This window comes from Sus scrofa, chromosome 2 (assembly GCF_054392235.1).
Source record: "Sus scrofa isolate SSC_HxYL_T2T_F1_AM1 chromosome 2, Sscrofa_HxYL_maternal_Yorkshire_Landrace_v2.0, whole genome shotgun sequence".
Classification (NCBI taxonomy): domain Eukaryota; kingdom Metazoa; phylum Chordata; class Mammalia; order Artiodactyla; family Suidae; genus Sus; species Sus scrofa.
This window is the reverse complement of record NC_139384.1, coordinates 144770431-144785243: the sequence shown is the minus strand read 5'-3', so window position 1 is coordinate 144785243 and position 14813 is coordinate 144770431. Positions and strand designations below refer to the sequence as shown.

General features: G+C 57.5%; 1 protein-coding gene across 24 annotated transcripts in view; it reads left to right on the top strand.

Annotated features, from left to right (window-relative positions):
• ACSL6 (acyl-CoA synthetase long chain family member 6) overlaps window positions 1–14813 on the top strand; it is a 70422-nt gene that overhangs the window by 12996 nt on the left and 42613 nt on the right. For 22 of the 24 annotated variants that reach the window (XR_014838765.1, XM_085014533.1, XM_013995103.3 and 19 more), the window contains 8 exons: window positions 5815–6035; window positions 9386–9500; window positions 10123–10187; window positions 10450–10551; window positions 11059–11158; window positions 11733–11911; window positions 13149–13181; window positions 14522–14573. Coding sequence is in view for 23 of the 24 variants with exons in the window: in XM_085014533.1 (XP_084870659.1) it covers window positions 5815–6035; window positions 9386–9500; window positions 10123–10187; window positions 10450–10551; window positions 11059–11158; window positions 11733–11911; window positions 13149–13181; window positions 14522–14573 (867 nt within the window). In the remaining variant the exon portion in view is untranslated. Of the gene's footprint in view, window positions 1–108; window positions 449–5814; window positions 6036–9385; window positions 9501–10122; window positions 10188–10449; window positions 10552–11058; window positions 11159–11732; window positions 11912–13148; window positions 13182–14521; window positions 14574–14813 lie in introns of those variants that run through there. The other 2 variants (XM_085014530.1, XM_085014532.1) reach the window with 2 other exon arrangements.

Sequence of the window (14813 nt, the reverse complement as noted above, 5' to 3'; positions counted from 1 at the left end):
CCAAATGTTTCCCTTACTGTGTGCCTGGCACCATCCTCTGTCCATGAGAATTTTGAAATGAAGCCAAAGGGGTGAGGTGACTTGTCCAAGGTCATAGAGCTATCAATAGGCTGAGTCAGGATTTGGACCCCGGTCAGTGCAGCTCCAGAATTCCTCTTTGGGCCCTTTCCCTGGCTTGATTGCCAGGGACCCTTGGCCCTGGGAGGGTTATAATTTCAGTTTAGCACTCTTCTTTGGGAGTCAAGGAGGTTCTTTACTCATCTGCTGGCTCGCCTTGTGCTTCCTCACTTTTCTGAAGTTTGCGGAGACCGAGAACCCCGTCGCAAGGACTCCCATCCCCCTCCAAGCTGATACGGAGGGAAGCCGGTGTCACTCTAAGGGGAGGGAAGGATCTGAGGATCATGGAGAGTCTCGGTCGAGCATCAAGAGTTTGGATTTTTGTCCTAAGGTAGGAGAGAGCCAGATAAGGTTTTTGAGCAATGACATGATATGGTCATGTCAGTATGTCAGGAAAATAACTTTGGCATCCGTGCGAGCACTGCTTAGAGCAAGCAGACCCGTGAGGAGGCTGGTGTGGGCGTCTGGACTCCGCTTGGTGGGTGGCTGGACCAGACCAGGCCCGGGGGCTGGAGAGGGGTGGTCAGGTTTGGGAGATGTCTACGGGGGGGGGGGGGGTCCTCATAGAGCCGTCTTGCCAGGCAGTGAAGGACTAGAGGTCTGGCACTAGGAAGCTCATCAGGTGGTGCCATGAGTGGAGCCATGAGCTCCAGGGCCACCTCCACCGGATATGGGTCCTGGAGCTCTGCTTCGGTCACCTTGAAGTCAAAATGTTTCCCGCCTGGGCCCCTGTCCTCCTGTTCTCTCCCTTCTGGGTTTTGATAGCTATGCCCCTCACTACCCACCTTCCAGGTGCTTTGAGCCAGAAGCCAGGGGGAGGTGGGGAGGCCCCAGTCCCCCAAGCTTGTGCCATCACTTGGTGTTCTCAACCGGTCTGTTCCGGAGGAGAAGGCATAGGATGTGCCGGGGGAGAGGAGGCTCGCGGGTGCTGAGGGCTGTGTCCTCTTGCCAGGTGAATATTTACAAACACACACAGCCACTCACTTGGCAACCCCTGCACCACTGATTCCCTTGGGTGCTGTCCCCTCCCCGCTCCATGCTTTATGCTGCTGCAATCAGGAGAGCCTCCTGGGGGCAGGGAAGGTGGCAGCCATGGCTGGGACCCTAGGGACCACAGAGCCCCACCTCAGGCTGACAGAGAGGGGGTGGAAGTCAGCAGAAGCCAAGGCCCTGTGAAATAATGAGATGACCAGACTCCCAGGCCCAGCTTTTGCCCTGCCCCAGGCCAAGGGCTGGGTGGCACAGGCTGGCTCTGATGTCCGTGTCCTCAGAGGACCCAAATTTGCGGCTCTAGCCTGCAGTGGCTCCTAGTCCGAAGGGGATCTCGGGGTAAATGTAGGCAGCCCTGACTGTCTGAGAAGGTTGTGAGCCTGGCAGAATGATGCCCTCTTGTCGTTGCCCAGCCAGGAAGGGGCACAGGCCCAGCCTCAGGGCCAGCGGAGCTGCGGTCACTTCAGACACTGTCTTAGGGGTAACCTAGGTAGGACCCTGGGGAGGGGTGCGTGGCCAAGCCCTTGTCCCATCGCCCTCCAGCATCCAGGCCAGTGGGCCGCCTCGAGGAGAACTCAGCCTCGGGAAGATGGCAAGTCCCTGACGTGAGGCCAGGAGGGGGCCCATCTGTAGCCTGTGTGTGGCGAGGAACGAGTGGCCAGCCTGACTGCTGAACTGCTGATCCCTGCTCACAGGCTCTGGTGGCCCGTGCTGCATGCTCCCCCCCCTCCCCCCGCCCCTGCAGCCTGAGCCTGGGCTCTTCTGAGCAGATCTGGAGCTTCTTTGCTCTGGGTTCGGCACCCCTGCAGAGGAGAGGTTGTGCATGGGGATGGTGCAGTGTGGGCTGGGGTCAGAGAAGCGGGGTACAGCCCAAGGCGGTGGTTTGGAAGACCATCGTCTGGGGCTCGAGCCCTGGCTCCCCTGCTCGCTCACTGTGCACCTGTGAACGGCTGGCACCTTCTGGAGTGGAGCCTCTGTGTCCCCACGTTGTCACGGGGCTGCTGTGAGGATTGAGCGGTTTAGTTGGCAGGCACGCGATTTCCAGGCACAAACAGTTCAGAAAGTCAGACATGTTCTGTTCTTCCCTCTCCTGGAGACTGTGACACTTTGGGGCCACTGAAAGCTGGGCACATCTGCGAAACCAGCCTCAGACTTGTGGGGCTGACCCTTGTAGATTTCATTTTCAAGACTTGATTTCCTGAGTAGAATATTCAGTCTGCTAAGGGCTCCATGGTCTCTCTCAGCTTCAGCCTTTGTGTTTTTGCTTCCCTCTGCTGGGGACACCGTTTCTTCTGACTCCTTTAGCCTTGGACTCAGAACCACTTCCGGCCAGAAGCCCACCCTGCCAGTCCATACCTGCGTCAGGTGTCTTCGCTGGCTCCCCTCGCCTAATCGCAGCCCAAATAGCATTCACAGCACTGCCCACTCCCTCCTGTGTCTGCCCTTTTAGACTGTGGGCAGGCCCACGTCCGGCTCAGCCCAGTGCCCGGCCCTGCGCTAGATCAGAGCAGGGCTCATGGGTTGGCCTGCTGGGGGCATGGGCAGGTGGATGGATGGCTTGACCGTTCTAGGCTGTGCTCTGTGCAAACCTCGCCTTACAGCCACTGCCCGCTTTCCGCTGCAGCATAGGGCCTGTGAGCAACGGCCTGGTGGTGATGAGGCCTCCTTCCAAGGTTTTCGCTAAAACTTTTAGGTCTGTATGCTTGCGTCTTGGCCCTGGACAGGGCCTTCTTGGGTCTTGGCTTCCCAGCCCATGAGGTCAGTTCAGTCCCGGGAAGGAAACGTCCTTGAGCTCTCAGAGCTCCCTGCAAGAGCTGGTGGCCAGGTCTGGATTTTCCATTCTGTAGTGAGTCATTTATCGGCTGGGCCTGGCTGTGACTTAGTCTCCCATTTGCAGCTCAGGGAAATAAATGTCCCAGGAAAGCCAGCTGGCCTCCTGGCCAGGGCCCTCCCAGAGCAATTTCCTTGGTGAATGCACTGTGGTCCACAGCCCGGCCTCTGCTTTGCTGATGCAGGACCTTAATTGGATCGATACGCCAGGAGCGGCTTGTTCCTGTCCGATGGCCTTAAGACTGCCCCAGCTCAAGAGGGTCAGGGACTCGATGAGAATTGCTCTGGCTGGCTGGAGGCTCCCTTCTTTGCTCCCCAGGGAGGGAGCATCCCGAGCCTGTAGGTGGTTGATAAGTGTTCCCAGGTCTCAGACAGTCTGTTGTGCCCTCTCTAGGGCATAAACTCCTGCAGCCATGGTACCTGGATTCAGCTACTTTTGCCCGGTGTTTATACCCACCTGGGCTCGGCAGCCTCCTTGGTCTGACAGGCATACCCCTGGCCATCTCTCTCTCTCTTTTTTTTTTTTTTCTTTTTCTTAGGCCTGCACCACGGCATATGGAGATTCCCAGGCTATGGGTCCAGTCAGAGCTACAGCTGCTGACCTATACCACAGCCACAACAACGTGGGATCCTTAACCCACTGAGCGAGGCCAGGAATTGAACCCACAACCTCATGGCTCCTAGTGGGATTCGTTTCCGCTGCACCACGATGGGAACTCCGCCTTGGCCATCTGTTAATCCCAGCATGCCTATAACATGCCAGATGCCGGATGAGGAGTGTACATGCCTGGGTGATACCGTCCCTGTTTTGAATACGTGGAAGCAGAGGTCCGAAGAGGTGGGGTGTGCGCCGCCTCACAGGGCTAATAAGTGAAGAAGGGGCTTGAGCAGAGGAGTTTTGCTCACCTTCTCTGCAGTGACGTTGCACATCCCTGACCTTGTGTCTGATGTGTGATGTTAGAGTTTAGCACAAATACCATTTATTGGGATTTCAGCTCATCTCTCCTCTCAGGGGTCAAGCAGTTGCCATTTGGCTCATATCCTGTGGCTGCAGAGTGGCCGTGGTTGGGCTTCTCATGGTTTCCCAGACCTCCCTCTAGAGGTCGGGGTGGAGGGCCAGTGTGTGGCCTCCTGGAGCCCATGCAGCCTCACTGAGCTGGCAGACCTGTGGGTGTCACACAGCCCCCTTCAGGCCCCACTGGACAGGGACACCGAGGAGGCCCCGGGGGAGATAAAAGCATCCAGTGCCTGGTGCACCATTGCTCCTGTTTTCAGTCCTGGGCGAAGTGCAGACCCTGAGCCCAGCAGGCTGTATGTTAGTCCTGCCAGTGCTGCTTCACTTAGCAGGAGGATGTGGTAGCACTTGGGAACATCCCTCTTTGAACCACCATGAGTCCCCAGTGCTTCTCATGGGAAAGCACCCACTGCCCAGCACAGGGTACCCCCCCATGTGTCCCTGATAGGCCCACTGTGTCCACTCAGGTGGCAGTGGGTGGGCCTGGCACCCTGACTGCTAGATTCAGTGTCAGGAGGCCTGCTGATACCCCTGGGAGTGCACACAGCACTTGCTGAGCCCTTTCTCGCTGAGCCTCCATTCCTTTCCCTTCCCACCGGTTTAATCCCTGCTTCCCTCTGGCAGTCCTTTATCCTCTGGACTTGAGCAGATGGGAATCCTGGGGGAACAGCCCAGGGCCCAGATCTTCTGCTCGGGGCTTGGTCTGTGGTGGTGCAGAGCTGCAGTGCACAGTGACCCCACAGTCTGGGGCACAGCAGTGCCAGGACCTCCCCCTGCCTGCCCTTGGGAGCACTGCCGTTCCTCAGAAGTTGCTGCAGCATCACCTCTGGCCCTGGCAGCCCTTTGGCTGCAACCTTTCTTTTCTTTCTTTCTTTTTTTTTTCTTTCTTTTTTTTTTTTTTTTTTTTTTTTTTTTTTTGTCTTTTGTCTTTTTATGACCATGCCTGCCGCATATGGAGGTTCCCAGGCTAGGTGTTTAACTGGAGCCGTAGCTGCTGGCCTACACCATAGCCATGGCAACATAGGATCTGATCTGCATCTGCAACCTACGCCACAGCTCATGGCAACGCTGAATCCTTAACCCACTGAACAGGGCCAGGGATTGAATCCCCATCCTCATGGATGCTAGTTAGCTTCGTTAACCACTGAGCCGCGACCAGCACTCCTGGCTACAACTTTTCTTCAAGGAGACCCCATGGTGCCTCATGGTGGCTCTGAGGGGACTCTGCTGTGTGTCTTTCACTGGATCCTCATCCGATCGTTGCTGTCATATCTTGAAGGCCAGAAGTGACTGTCAGGGCTGGTCTGTGGGCTGTGCCACCTTGCCTTCTCTGTGCCCCTCGGGGCCAGGGCCAGGGCCTGGCAGGGGAGCTTTGAGGGAGAGTGGAAAAGGTTCGCTCCCAGTCAGCCTGGGCACTGTGCTGGGCCCACCCGCTGCCCGTCTGTCTAGTCCACACTCAGGAGCCAGGCTAAGATGCTCCGACCGCATAGGAGAGGCGTGCACCCCCACCCCTAGGGCTCTGGAGGCAGTAACTCCAGAGCCCCAGAGCACACCCTGCGCCTGGAAGATGTGGAAGCACCTGTCAGTGTGGCCCAGTGTCCGAGCATATGGTTCTCAGGAAAACTGGGCTGGCCGGCTGTGACTGCTCAGGCCTCTCTGGCCTGTCGCCAGGGAAGACCCTCCCAGGCGCCCAGCTTCCAGGATACTCATGTTGCACCAGGAGGCTGTACACGTCACCTAGCTTAAGGCCTGGCGAAGATCAGTGGGTTGCTTGTGACTCAAGACAGGTGGGAGGACAGGCCCGAGACCCCTCACTTGTCTCCACTTGGGTCTCCTCCTCACCTGCCTCTCGTTTCCTGCAGAGTTTGTCCTCTCACTTCTGGAGAAGATGCAGACTCAGGAGATCCTGAGGATGCTGCGGCTGCCTGAGCTGGGGGACTTGGGCCAGTTTTTCCGCAGCCTCTCAGCCACCACCCTCGTGAGTATGGGTGCGCTGGCCGCCATCCTCGCCTACTGGTTCACCCACCGGCCTAAGGCCTTGCAGCCGCCGTGCGATCTCCTGATGCAGTCAGAGGAAGTGGAGGTGAGCAGGGTGTGAGCTGGGCTGTGGGAAGAAGCCACAGGGGACAGGCATCTTGAAGGTAGAAGCCAAACTTGTGGCTTATGTGACCTCCCATGGCCAGAGAGTCTTGGTCCCCCCAGCAGCCAGCTAGGAAGCCCCAGAGTGGCCCTGGACAGGGTCTCCTGCCAGATGCTCCTGCCTCTCCCAGGAATAGAAGCCTGGGCAGAGCCAGCCCTTCCATGGCCTTGCCCTCGGCCTCTGGTTTGCCTGCTTTTGTTGGGGGCCTTGGCTCATGGTTCCCACAGCAGGAGCCTTTGGTGTGTTTTCAAGGGACTGCCAGATAAATTCCCTCCCAGACTCTGCCTGTGCCCAGCCTTTGTCTGGGGCGGGACCCAGAGCCGAGCCCACCCCAGGGCCCTGCCCTCCGAAAGCACACAGACATGAAGGCAGAGCCACTGAGGGAAGAAGGGATCGTGGCCCAGCCTGGACAACGGTGTTCTAGTCTCAGTCTAGAAGAACCAGTAAGATTTATTTTAGACTTTAGGGAACAGGGAGTTCCCGTCGTGGCTCAGCTGAAGCAAATCTGACTAGTGTCCGTGACGATGAAGGTTTGATCCCTGGCCTCTCTCAGTGGGTCAGGCATCCAGCATTGCCATGAGCTGTGGTGTAGGTTGCAGACACAGCTCAGAACCCACGTTGCTGTAGCTGTGGCTGTCATAGGCCGGCAGCTGTAGCTCTGATTTGACCCTTAGCCTGGAGGGCCATATGCCATGAGTATAGATAGCCCTAAAAAGCAAAAAAAAAAAAAAAAAAAAAAAAAAAAGTATGGAATTTATTTTGCCTTTTTAGAAATTGCCTTTTTTCTAAACGTTAATTTTATTCCTTTTTTTTTTTTTTTTTTTTTTATGTCCACATCCATGGCATGCAGAAGTTCTTGTGCCAAGGATCAAAACCAAGCCACAACAGTGACAACACTAGCTCCCTTAACCACTAGGCCACCAGGGAACTCTTAGTTCTATTCATTTTAAATATATTCACGCAGTTCAGAAGCAACAAAAGGACACAGCCTGAAAGGCTGCCACTTTCTTCCCCTTGCCTCCCAGGTCTCCTCCCCTGAGAATGGTGTTAGCAGTTGTCCACAAGCAAAGGCATAGCTGTCTGCTCCCCTTTTAGGATGAGATTACACCATATACACTGTACAGCACCTTGCTTTTTGCCCCTGATGGCGCATCTTGCAGGTCCTGGCCATAAGCCTCACAGCTTTACCTGGTGGGAGAGGGTGCAGGGAGAAGGTAAGGCTGGAACCTTTGGGGCATTTCAGGGCATTTTTCCAGCAGGAGGAGTGATGTGCGCAGAGGTGCCAGTGTGTGATAACACACCTGGTGGCTTTGAGAAATGGTGCTGCATGTGGTGTGGCTGAGAGGTGGAGAGGGGCTGTGGACGGACGCCTCGCCTCAGTGGCCCTGGGTTTGCAGGCTGGCCGTGGTCCTTGGCAATTTCTTAACTCTCTGAGCCTCAAGTTTCCTCATCTGTCACATGGGCGATAAAAAGTACCTGCTTCCTAAGGTTACTGTCAGGATTTGGTGAGGTGACCAGGGATCAGGCTCTCATGACTTCTCTTTGGTAATCTTATTATTCTAGCTCACCTGGAGAGGCAGCAAGGACAAAGCCCTATGCATTGGGCAGGGGCCCTTGGGATGGCCAGCCTGGATTTATTTGGGGTTTTCAGTAGGAGAAGACACAGGACCAGTCTGTGCTGTGGCCTTGCCAGGGGCAGGCAGGAGAAGGCAGCTGGGGCGCCTGGGCTGGAGGCAGCAGTGGTGTGGAAAGGGTCAGCAGGGGCGCCGCAGACTGAGTCGCCTCACGGGTCTGGCTGGGAGCACCGGGCAGGAGGCACAGCTAGGGGCTCTGTTCCCCTGGGGATGGAGCCCCGCCTTGCCTCATCCCCCAGGCAAGCAGGAATCCAGAGCAGCTGTGGTTGAGGAGGCAAAGGAGAGAGTGGTGGGGAGTGAGATGGGAGCGGTCTGGGGGGCACAGATCATGTAGGGCCCTCGGAGCATTTACTCTGCATGCTACACAGTAGGAAATTATTCGGATCATGTCACTCACTCTGACTTGAAATCCTTCCCTGTTCCCCGCTGCCCTCAACCGAAAGCCCAGGCTCCTCGCCTCCCTGCAGCCTCTCTGGCTTCCTTCACTTCGCACTCAAAGCCCCATATCCCACGTGTGCCTTCTGCCCCTGCACTTGCTGTCACCTCTGCTGAGTCTGCCGACTCTTGTTCCTCATCCTGCCTCGTAAACCCCGTCGCATCCTTTAAAACCCAGCTCGGTGGCCACTCTTAGATGTACCTGCCCACTTCAGCCCCTTCTGTCCCTGGTACACAGTCTCTTGCTTTATCGTTTCTACACCCCCCCACCCTCCCCACCCCCGCTAACCAGGTCTGATTGAATCTGTCCCCAGTTTCCGGCTTGGGGCTTCATGGGCCTGGTGCTCAGGAAGCACTGGCCAAACAGAAAACTTTCCACTACAAAACAGCTGAGGGCCGCCTGTGGTTTGGAGTTTGGCTATTCATTTGTGGCTGGCACATTTGTCTTCAGACCTGATGTTTCATGAGGTAGTGGACCATGGGCCAACCCATTGCAGCCGAAATAGTGCTCAGGGAAGAGGTGGAGCCGTGGTGCCCCAGAGTTCCGGCTTTGGGGAGCCTGAGAAGAGGGGCATGTGGCCAAAGAGGCAGAAGCAGCCCAGGGCCTTTGCCCAGCCCCCCGCACAGTCGGCATTTGCTGCCTTCCCGCTCTGGATCCACACCTCTGAGGGCCCTGGCATTCCCTGCCCTGTTTTCTCTCTGGCTTTCTAGGCCTCTTTTCCTGGGAAGGTACCTTAAGCCAGTCCTCAAACTAATTCACAGTGTTAGGTGAATGATGGATGGCTGTCTTCTTAAAGACTGCCCCCGCTGTGGTTCCAACCCTGGCATGTTGATCCCGATGCCAGGGGGGCAGCCTGATTCCACCCGGCACTGCCCACTCCATTATATGAGTGAACCATGGCTGTGTATGAACAGTGATGATTCTGGGCATTTTGTATGTGCTCACCTGGCCTGTGGGAGACCAGTGTCTACTGGGCCCGTGGGCATGAGCTGTGCTTGGGGCTGCGTACAGGAGGCGTGTGTGCAAAGCACGTGTACATGACTGTATGTGGAGGTTGTGTGTGTCCAGCCCAGCTGTGTGCCGGCCATGTGTGAGGGGTCACACAGAGCATTGCAGCTCCAACTCCACGGCCCGGGTGTGCGTCCATGCCGAGTACAGCCTGGTGCGTGCTCGTGCCCTCTCCTGACCGCAGCCAGCTTCTCTGGCCTGTGCTTGGCTCGTAGGACAGTGGTGGGGCCCGGCGATCCGTGATCGGGGATGGCCCTCAGCTGCTCACCCACTACTATGACGATGCCAGGACCATGTACGAGGTGTTCCGTCGTGGGCTTAGCATCTCAGGTGAGGGGGTCTGGGGGTGTGGAGGGATTGACAGGGGTTGAGCGAGGGCAAGGTAGGGGCAAGCAGCCTGTGCCGGGGGCGTGGCAGGTGAGTCATGCTCAGATTCAGAGGAGAGAAGCCGTTCTTGGCCCTCCTGCCACCTAGTCAGACAAGTAGCTACGTCATGAGGCCAAAGAGCTGACCTCAGCTTTGTTCCAGCCCTTAGGACTTCTGATCTTAAGCCGTCTCTGAGTTCATGCTCTCTATCTCCCATTGGCGGCCTCTGGTGACCCTTGAACTACCAGGCTGCTGGCTGGCATGGTTCTGAACCCGAGCCTCTGAGATGACCCAGGGTACGGGGCAAAGTGAGTGGTCACAGAGAGACAACCTGCCACCTCTTCCTAGGGGCCCCCAGCTCTCCGTGTCCTCTTGGGGCCGCATCACACAGGGCATGGTGGCAACTGGCACTTTGTCGGTTCCCATTCCTGGGCCTCCCTCATCCTTGGGGAGACGCCGTGTTGCATAATTAAGGCCTTTTTGGCCTCTGCAGTAGGTCAGACAGGAAGCAGTTCACTTGGCCCAGGGACCCCCCCCCCCACCCCTGCCCTTCTCCCTGGCACAAGACCTGCTTATCTCTGTATAGGGAATGGACCCTGTCTTGGCTTCAGGAAGCCCAAGAAGCTTTATCAGTGGCTGTCCTACCAGGAGGTGAGTAATAGAGGCCCTAGCCTGTCCACCCACGCAGACCTGGCACTTGGGCGGGGGGCTTGTGGACACCCGGAGGGGCCCAGAGCGTCATGTTTTCCTTGCCTGACCTGTCTGCCAAAGTCCTGGCAGCACCCTCTCAGGACTTGCAGACACCCGGGTGGGGTTGGGGAGGTCCCTAAGATCATAGAAGTCCCACCTGAGGATCCCCCTCCCCACCGAAGAGTCCTGGCTCTCCCGTCCCCACCCCCGTGTCTGTCTGCAGGTGGCCGACAGGGCTGAATTTCTAGGGTCTGGACTTCTCCAGCACAATTGTAAACCATGTACAGATCAGTTTATTGGTGTTTTTGCACAAAATCGACCGGAGGTGAGCATCTGCCCTAACTGATTTTAGAGGTAGCTGAGGAGTAAAGGGCTGGGTGCAATAGAATAGCCCCGCTCCCCTGTCTCCAGGGCCTGGGACAAGAGGAAAAATGGAGATCCTTGGTCCCTGCCATCCCCTGCTCCCTTGGCTTTGTCCCTAATTGAGGGTGGACATTCCAGCCAAGCTGTATCCACATCCCCACCCCAACCATACCAGCTGGCTCCCTGAGCCATGGGGAGGGAGGGCCTGGGGAAGAAGCCCCTGCAAACCCTCGAAGTGGGCTTGGGGTGGTTTGGTGTCCCATGTTTCTCTGGGACAAGCGTGGTCTAGAAGGCTGTGGGGAGCAGGCCTAAACAGCCAGCCAGCCTCATGGAGCCCTTGTCTTGGGCAGAGGGCCGGACTAGAGCTCTCAGCCCAGGACCCTGAGCAAAGACCCAGTTGCCTGGGCCTAAGGGCAGTGCAGCCCTATTGGGTCGTGCTCCCCCTCCCCTAACCTGTGTGTCTCCTCAGTGGATCATCGCGGAGCTGGCTTGCTACACATACTCTATGGTGGTGGTCCCTCTCTATGACACCCTGGGCCCTGGGGCAATCCGCTACATCATCAACACAGGTGAGCCCACCTGTCCCCTCCTGCCGCTGCTGGCTGGCCCCCACCCCCACCGCAGCCTCTCAGCTTATGCTGATTGTCTGATGCTCATAAGTACTTTGCTTCTGCTCTCAGAGAAGGAGGCGCTGGGGGCTTCCGCTGTGGCCCTTGAGCTGGCTTCCTGAACCCTTTTGGCCCCAGGTGGACTTCACCTAAAGGCTTCTTCCACAGGGCTGGGGGAATGGGGGCTGCTGCCAAGAAGGAGCCTCTGCCCCAGCCCCATGTGGGCTTCCCACCCTCTGAGCTCACTTCAGCTTAAGGCAGATGCTGCTGATGGAAAATCTCACAAGCGGACCTGGGATGTCAGGGACTGAGCCTGGGGGAAAGAAATGCTTGGGTGGGATCCACCCCAGGAGATTTTCTGGCCTTCTGCCCTTGGCTCCATTCAGGCGCCATGCACTTTCCTTTGCACATAATTCATGGTTCACAGGCCTGTCGAATGTATTTATTTACAAGCTTATCACGTGGCAAACACAGCCCCTGGTTCTACTGCCTGGCATGTGCCCACACAGCCTCACTCTCTGTGATGTCCCTGCAGCCGACATCAGCACCGTGATTGTGGATAAACCTCAGAAGGCCGCGCTTCTGCTGGAGCATGTGGAGAGGAAGGAGACGCCAGGGCTCAAGCTGATCATCCTCATGGAACCATTCGAGGAAGCTCTGAAAGACAGAGGGCAGGAGTGCGGGGTGGTGGTTAAGTCCATGCAGGCTGTGGAGGTGAGAGTCTGCTTCAGGGTGGGCGGTCTCCTCGGCCGCAGCAAGTTGGCCACCGAGCCAGAGCTGCTGCTTATCTGCCTGTTTTATGGCTCAGGATGGATGTCTTGGGCCATCAGGGTGTGTCAGGGTTGAGACAGGGCAGGCTTAACAAGGGCTGGTGGTGGGTGGTGGAGTTGGTACCCACAGACACCCTCTGAGACAGGCCCCGTTGGTTGGCACCGTTAATGACACAGACACCAACAGGTGGCTGGTGATGTCAGTCAGCCCCAGAGCTCCTCCCATGGCCTCTGGGGTGCCCCACTTCCAGTCAGGCATCGGCCTGTCTAAGCCCCAGGACTGTAGACCTAGGGTCTGGGAGTCTAGGAGAGGTTCTTGCAGATGTGTCTGACCCCCATCAGCCGGGAGAACTGGTTTTTCTTTGTTTGTCCTCCCCAGAGACATCAGGTTGGTGGCAGCTTGTGGCCTGCTGGAGTGACACAGACCTCCTGGCCTCTGGGGCCTCAGGCCTTGCTCCGTGGCAGCTGGCCCCCACTGTGTCCTACCAAATGTAGGCCCCGGGGCCCTCCATTCTCTTTCTGCCTCCCTCCCTGCCTGCTCTTTTTCGCTTTTTAGGGCTGCTCCCGCGGCACATGGAAGTTCCCAGGCTAGGGGTCCAATCAGAGCTACAGCTGCTGGCCTAGCCACAGCCACAGCAACGCCAGATCCAAGCCGCATCTGTGACCTACACCACAGCTCGTGGCAACGCCGGATCCTTGACCCACTGAGCGGGGCCAGGGATCGAATGTGCAACCTCATGGTTCCTAGTCCGATTTGTTTCTGCTGCGCCACGATGGGAACTCCCACTCCCTGTCTGCTCTTATGTATACCCACAAGCCTGTGCCCCTTCACAGCTTTAGGGGACACACCTATGCTGGCAGCCCCCATCAGCCCCTCCGGCCCTGACCACTTACCGGGTGGCCCAAGCCACCCAGCCACTCTGTGTTGAGCATGTGTCTAGACCTACTGTGGGCCCCTCAAGCTGGCTCCCCATTGCACATGTGCACAGCATCTGGGCTCTCCCTGGGTCGCAGGCCATTGAGGTGGTGTCTTCACATGGGCCACAGAGGGGCAGGGAGCTTGCCCTCTGGGCTTGGTGCAGGAGCAAAGCATACTGTACTGAGTAGATTTAGGAGTTTTTTTTTTTTTTTTGATAGATTGGAACTTTTGAGCATTTAAAAACAATGTTTTCCTCTTACAGGACTGTGGCCAGCGGAATCACCACGTCCCTGTGGTAAGCGCGTCTGCTAGCAGGTCTCTGCGGAGCAAAATGGTGTCCAGGGCCCCTCCTCACAGACCCCAGCATTCTGCACAAGGGCTTGGTAGAGAGGCAGACCAGCACCCCCTGTGTTATAAACCCCTCAACAAATGTCCCCTCCGGGTACCAAGGACCTCTGTGAGTGTGGGTCCAGAGGGGGACCTGGAATAGGAGTCAGACATTGGAGTGGGAGGGAAAAAAGGACAGCCGGTCCAGGCCACCCTTGGATCTCCAGTAAGTGTTTCTCTGAAAGGATTTGCATTTCACACCAGCGGACAGGATGGGCAGAGCAGGGACAGAGCCGGAAGGGGACGCCTTGTGGCATCTGCTGTCCTTGTTCGTCTTTGTGAACTTTTCTGTGGGTCACCCCCTGGGCGAGCCTCCCTAGGCGCTAGTCCCCTGTGGGGGTTGCTGCCCCCTGCCCCTGGGTCAGGCCCTGTGGGGCCTTCAGCCTTCTCACCAGGCGTCTTGCCTCCAGCTGTCCCTGCCCCTCAGCCCTTCCCATTCCCTTCACCACCCTGTGAGCTTCCTCACACGCAGCCTCAGCGGGTCACATCCCTGCTTCCCAGGGCCCTTCACGGGTATCCCCTGGGGTGCGCCCACCTCCCACACACCGTGCCCCAGCCTCGGAGCGCTGCTCTCCCGCCGTGTCCTGTGCCCCTGCCTGTGCCCAGGCTGCTTCCTCTCCCAGAAGGCACACCCTTGCTTCATCTGGAGGCGTCTCACTTGTTCTTCCGTCTATCTCATGTCACCTCCTCCAGGAAGCTGTCCTCTACATGCACATGGTCCTGGGGGGGCTCCTCCTAGTGACCCCAGGACTGTATGGGCAGCGCCAGGGCAAGGGCCCAATGCAGAGCAGTCTTAGGGACAGAGTGGGCAGCTCAGTTGCTGGGCTACAGGTTCTGTTTCCAGACATTTGAGAGAAAGTGGGAAGGAAGGAGGAAGTGGGTCCCATCCCCTAGAGAGATGAGATCTTTGGGAGAGGCCTGCATGTGGCCCCTGCAGCCCAGTGCCCTGAGAATTCAGCTCAAGCAGGGAGGCAGTAGGACGAGGTGTGAGCTTAGTGGGACAGCAGCGTCCATGCCCAGGTGGGTTTCCTTGGCTTTCCTTCCCCTTTACTGGGGACTTGCTGGCCCACCTGTCCAACGACAGCCTGCAGGGCCATGAACGCGTGCCGATGCACAGCTGCACCCGCAGACAGCATCTGTGCCCAGGGAAGGGCACAGAGGGGCTGGCTGGTGGAGGGGCCTGGGGATCTTGGGCCCCGGTTGGCCACGCTTGGTATCTTTAACACACTCCTCTTCTCACTTCTGCAGCCCCCAAAACCCAGTGACCTTTCCATTGTGTGTTTCACAAGCGGCACGACAGGTAAGCAGAGGCTCCTAGCTCACCAGCCAGGGCCACCTGCGCCCTTCCCTGGCAGCCTCGGCAGCGTGGCCGACTGCAGGAGTCTCCGGTGCCCTCTCTGGGATGGGCTGAGCTTCAGACGCTGGGTCCTTCCTGCTGCTCCCAGGGGCCAGTGCTACAAACACATCATTGCTCAGAAGGGCTTCTCACCCTCTGCAGCCTCTGTGTCAGGGATTGAGGAAGGAGTGTGCAGTTTGGTGT